Source organism: Centroberyx affinis, unplaced genomic scaffold (assembly GCF_046629955.1).
Source record: "Centroberyx affinis isolate AG114_WGS23_722 - 3 ecotype Tasmania unplaced genomic scaffold, CSIRO-AGI_Caff_v1 ptg000083l_1, whole genome shotgun sequence".
Taxonomy (NCBI): domain Eukaryota; kingdom Metazoa; phylum Chordata; class Actinopteri; order Beryciformes; family Berycidae; genus Centroberyx; species Centroberyx affinis.
The window spans coordinates 452265-457032 of record NW_027278791.1 but is presented as its reverse complement, the minus strand read 5'-3'; the positions used below and the strand labels follow the sequence as shown (position 1 = coordinate 457032).

Below are 4768 nucleotides of genomic sequence, written 5' to 3'. Positions count from 1 at the left end.
AAAAGAGAAAAAAAGGGGTTGTAGTTTATAGTTCTCTTTTGTACAGGAATGCAAAATGATGCTCACCGGTTCAGTGAGGAAAACATTTTTCATGTCATTTGACTAAATGAACACTCAGGAAGTGGGCATCACTGACCTACAAAGTTAACCTTGTTTCTTTTGTATTTTTGGAGGAGCTGTGGCATTTGGTGTTCTGATTTCTGAATCAACCCATGGGAGTGCAGGCTTAGAAACCAAAGATACTCCGTGGCTCTGCATTCATAATGAGACTGCACAAACGATGGAGAGCACAATTGATAGATGGTTTGGGTAAAAAAATCTAAAATGAAGCCAATCATTTCTGATGTATCTAATGTATTGTACAAGTAGATTAATTTGTGATGTCAGCAAACAATTATAGTTTTACAGTTAATCTTTAGACTATTATCATCCTAAACCTGTGACAACTACAACACATTTAGTTGATCATGAGTAACACCAGCGATGTTTTACGTAAATAATTCAGATTTAACTACTAGTATTTACCAACTTAGTTACAGCAGTAATTGCTTGCTAATTTGTTATTCTTATCATGTGTTTACCTAGTAAATAGCTTGTACTTAAGGTGAATGTAAAAGGTTACCCAAACGTTTAAAAACTCGTAATAAGAATAATAAGATAAGAATTATTATTATTTAGTCAGAGTTTTTTGATTCACTCATGTTATTATCGTAAATGAACTAGACGGTGCAGTATTGTGGCTTTGGGTCATTGTGCCCTATTTTGCTAACTACCCTTTAATCGTCCAAGCTCTTCTTGGTGATAGGCCAAGATGGGATGCCTCCAGGTGCTCATCTGGACTGTAACTGAATATTAAATCTATTACCCCAGATTCATCATTTGACAGGGCCCTTCTCTTGATTCACATTACCTGTACCTGGAAAAGGAAACCATAAAATATCTCATACATAAAGGCTAACACAGTGTCTAAGAGGATGTGTACGTTGTGCAGTGTATGCATTTGAAGTATTTCATTCCAAAACTATATTTCCATTTTGGAAAGTGCAGGTGTTTTTCAAATGGTGGATATCTCATTTTGGCATTAAACTGTTCATTTATCTATGTGTCTGACCATTTAAAAAATATGTTTCTTTAAGAATGTGCCAGTTTCTTTAACAATATTTAAATACTTTCCTTGATTTGTTTTTGCAATGATAATAATAACCAATAACGATGACATTTATTGAACATTTGTTAGAGGACAGTGATGTCCATCAGTGTGGCTGGTGAAAATAAGGTAGCGTTATCTTTTACTAACCCATTTAGTCAGACTCGTTGGTACAAATACATCTTCATTTATTTCACATACATTTTTTTTTTTTTTTACTTTGAAGTTTTCACAATCTAAATGATTCAACAACAAAATGAGGAACTACCACAACAAAGTCCAAATTTCTTACTGGGGAAAAATGATGCAAATGTCACTGTAGTAAAATTGACACATGTAGTTTGCCAACCAGCAAAGGTACAGTTAAAGGAATAAAAAGAGACAAGAATAGGACAAAAAGGTGGTTCATGTAAGTACGATCAGTACCAAGTCATCTGTAAGATGATTCAAAAGTGTTAAGTTAGATCCTGAATAGTGTTTGAGTACTCACTTTTGTAAAACCCTCAACATTTTTGATAAATAAAATCTTTTTTTCTTCTATTTTTGTTGATAAATAATATATATTTAATATCTAGGAGTCAATTAGGGGAACAGGGATAGATACTCTCCCATAGAAGCCCTTCCTGAATCCATGGAAACTTGAAAAGTCAGAAGAATGTTCTTGCTGAACATATGGGGTCATATTGATTTTGGCTAATGCATCCCATGAATATTGCTATGAGTAGTTCTTTTGAATGAATATGTACATACATGTACATAATGAAGCATTAGGTACACATATGCAAAGTATTGAACATAGGGAATTATGGTCTGTTTCATTGATTTGTTCAGTGAATAAGCATGGCGCAAGACTAAACAAAGTAGAGTAATAGCTTAGATACAAATTTGTACTGTACATGGTTCTGCTGAGTCTGTAGATCCAACCCAAAACTGAAGGGTTCTTTTTGAGCATATAAATTTCAAAAAGCTGATTACTGACACCTATTCCCTTCAAGTCCCCTTGGTGGTAACAGTATTCACTTCTCATCCCAGTTGAAGAAGTTGCCCCACTGGCAACTATGTAAGAATGGATGTCCTACTTTGCGCTTTTCAGTATTTGAAACACAGTATCCAAACATTATGTCTGACAAGATCCAATGATTTAGGTACTGCTCATCTTCTTACGATGCCCACAGTACTATTCCCATAGTACTATTCCCATTTTCACCACTCTCCCCGCAGCAGTGGGAAGTTCAGTAGTCCTATTTGCAATAAAAATACATAATCCTTTGGACATTTCCACCAACTGGATTCTTGGATCTATAAAATAAAAAGTCACATCATTTTCATGTTAAAACGACGAGGACCAGCCTGTCCCTCTGCCGAGTCAACATTAGTGCCATTAGACTTGGACCGAGGCACGTATTCAATATCTATGTTGTTTTTATGTTTCCCTTTACCTCTGCTCCAAACGAAAAGGAGCAGGAAGCAGAACAAGACCACCCCAAGGAACGTGAAACAACCCATGGCTGTTGACACTAAAATAGTCTTTAGGTCCAAACCGAAGGTCACATTGGTTGTCCCATTGGCAGTGGTATTGCTGGGATCTGTGTAGTACTGGGTCCTGTTAGCGTACAGCGATCCTAGACTTTTCACCGCCAATGAAGTCATCAGGGTGTCATTCCCAGCAGTATTGGACGCAAGGCAAAGGTACACACCGCTGTCTTGTACCTCTGCCGACTTGATCTCTAGTGTACCATTGTTGTGGACGGTAACTCTACCATGGCTCCTACTGGTTAGAACTCGCCGGCGTGGGGACAACCAGGACACAGTGGGCCTTGGCGTTCCCTCAGCACTGCAGCGCAACATCGCTTGCTGGCCCTCATCCACAGTGACGGTCTGTGTTTTGTTTTCACGAATTTTTGGCTTGGTGCATGTCACGTAATAGGACAGCAGAGTCTCCTTGAACTCCTTAAAAGGCCTGCCACGGATCCCTTCGGGTGTGCTGCACTCTGGCTGTGACTCCCCAAAGAAGATGGAGTGCCTTTTCTGTAGGATCCACATGAGACGGCAGTCGCACACTAGGGGGTTGTCATCAATCAGAAGAACCTCCAGAGCCTCAGGAGCTTGAAACACACCCTTCTCCAGTGTGTCCAATCGGTTGTGAGAGACATTAAGGACCTTGAGCCACCGTAGACCCTGGAAGGCATATGGTTCAATGGTGGATAGCTGAGCTCCAACCAGATGGAGCTCTCGCAGTCGAACCAGTTCCATCAGCATCCCTCCTTCAATATGCCTGATGCGGTTGTAAGACAGGTTGAGGTGTGTCAAGTACGGCAGATGCTTTAGGGCTTGGTAGGGGAAGGTGGACAAGTTGGTGTTGGTTATGAACAGGGTGGTCAGGTTGAGGCCATGCAGTGTATTGGCTGGCACAAGGTCTAGTGAAGGCCAATTATCGATCTCTAAGTGCCGCAGCCGGAACAGCTTTTTGAAAGAGTAAGGGTGCAAAGTGCTGATGCTGAGGTATCTTAGATGGAGGCTGACCAAATTGTGCAGGTGGGATAGGGCTTCAGTCGGCACAACTGTTAGGTTGCACCTTTCTAGGGTGAGTATCTCCAGGCTTAAAAGTCCACTGAATGCACGGTGAGAAATGTAAACCAGGTCATTGTCACCCACTTCCAAGAATTTTAGATTGTGCAAGTCCTGGAACATATAATCCAGAAGGATGACGATCTTGTTGTCACTTACATCCAGGCGGGTGAGATTTGCTAAACCTGTGAAGACGCCCAGAGGAATGAGCTTGATTCGGTTGCTCTTGAGACTGAGCGAGTGCATGTTAAACAGGGCGTTGAATGCTCCAGGCTCAACATAACTGATAATATTTCCACTGAGGTCAAGTTCCTCTAAGCCAGGAAAGGCAGCAAAGTCATCAGGGTTGATCATTGTCAGCTTGTTCTTACTCAGGTCGAGGATCCTGGTCTCGATTGGAATGCCGTCAGGGATGCTGGGCATGCGCTTGCGGTGACAGACGACTGCCTTGCTCTGGGCTGAACACTCGCAGCGCGAGGGACATCCCAGGGTGGAACCCACAAAGACGGCCACTAGGGCCAGTCCCAGGAATGGTTGCCAGCATGAGACGACCGTGTGCAGCATGACTTTGCTCATACAGTCGACCATTCTGTCACGGTTCTGCGGGAGAGAGTGAAAGAGAACAAAGAGAGAAAGAAAGAAAGAGGTTAGAGAAAATGAGAAAATGGGTGGATCTAGCAGTGATAGAAACTGAGTTCTGAAATTTAAATCCATGAGAATGATATTTCTCTAATCCAGGCTTATTGTGAGTTGTAAACCTTGAGCAAAAATGTATGAGTCTTTCTCTGAGGTGTGTCAAGTGTCAAAGGCACATAGAAGATATCTTTTTCTCCAGTAGAATTTGACAGGATTATAAAAAATATGGCAGGCATCAGTCTGCTATTGAGAAAAATTATGCGTGCCTTCACTAGTATCTGACACAAATGTCTCATTCTTGCCATACTGAGCCACACAAAACCTTTCTTGAGCCTGAGCCAACAGTCTCACCCCTTTCCTTTCACTAATTTATTCAAATACAGGCAAGTTGCATTATTGGGCTCCAGATTCACCTGG

The 4768-nt window shown here is 41.2% G+C and overlaps 1 protein-coding gene across 1 annotated transcript; it reads right to left on the bottom strand.

Annotated features, from left to right (window-relative positions):
- Nucleotides 1–2461: 2461 nt before the first annotated feature.
- On the bottom strand, nucleotides 2462–4312 carry lingo2 (leucine rich repeat and Ig domain containing 2). Its single transcript, XM_071522150.1, has one exon. The coding sequence runs from the start codon at nucleotides 4301–4303 to the stop codon at nucleotides 2462–2464; it is 1842 nt and encodes a 613-aa protein (XP_071378251.1). The 5' UTR covers nucleotides 4304–4312.
- Between the last annotated feature and the right edge of the window lie 456 nt (nucleotides 4313–4768).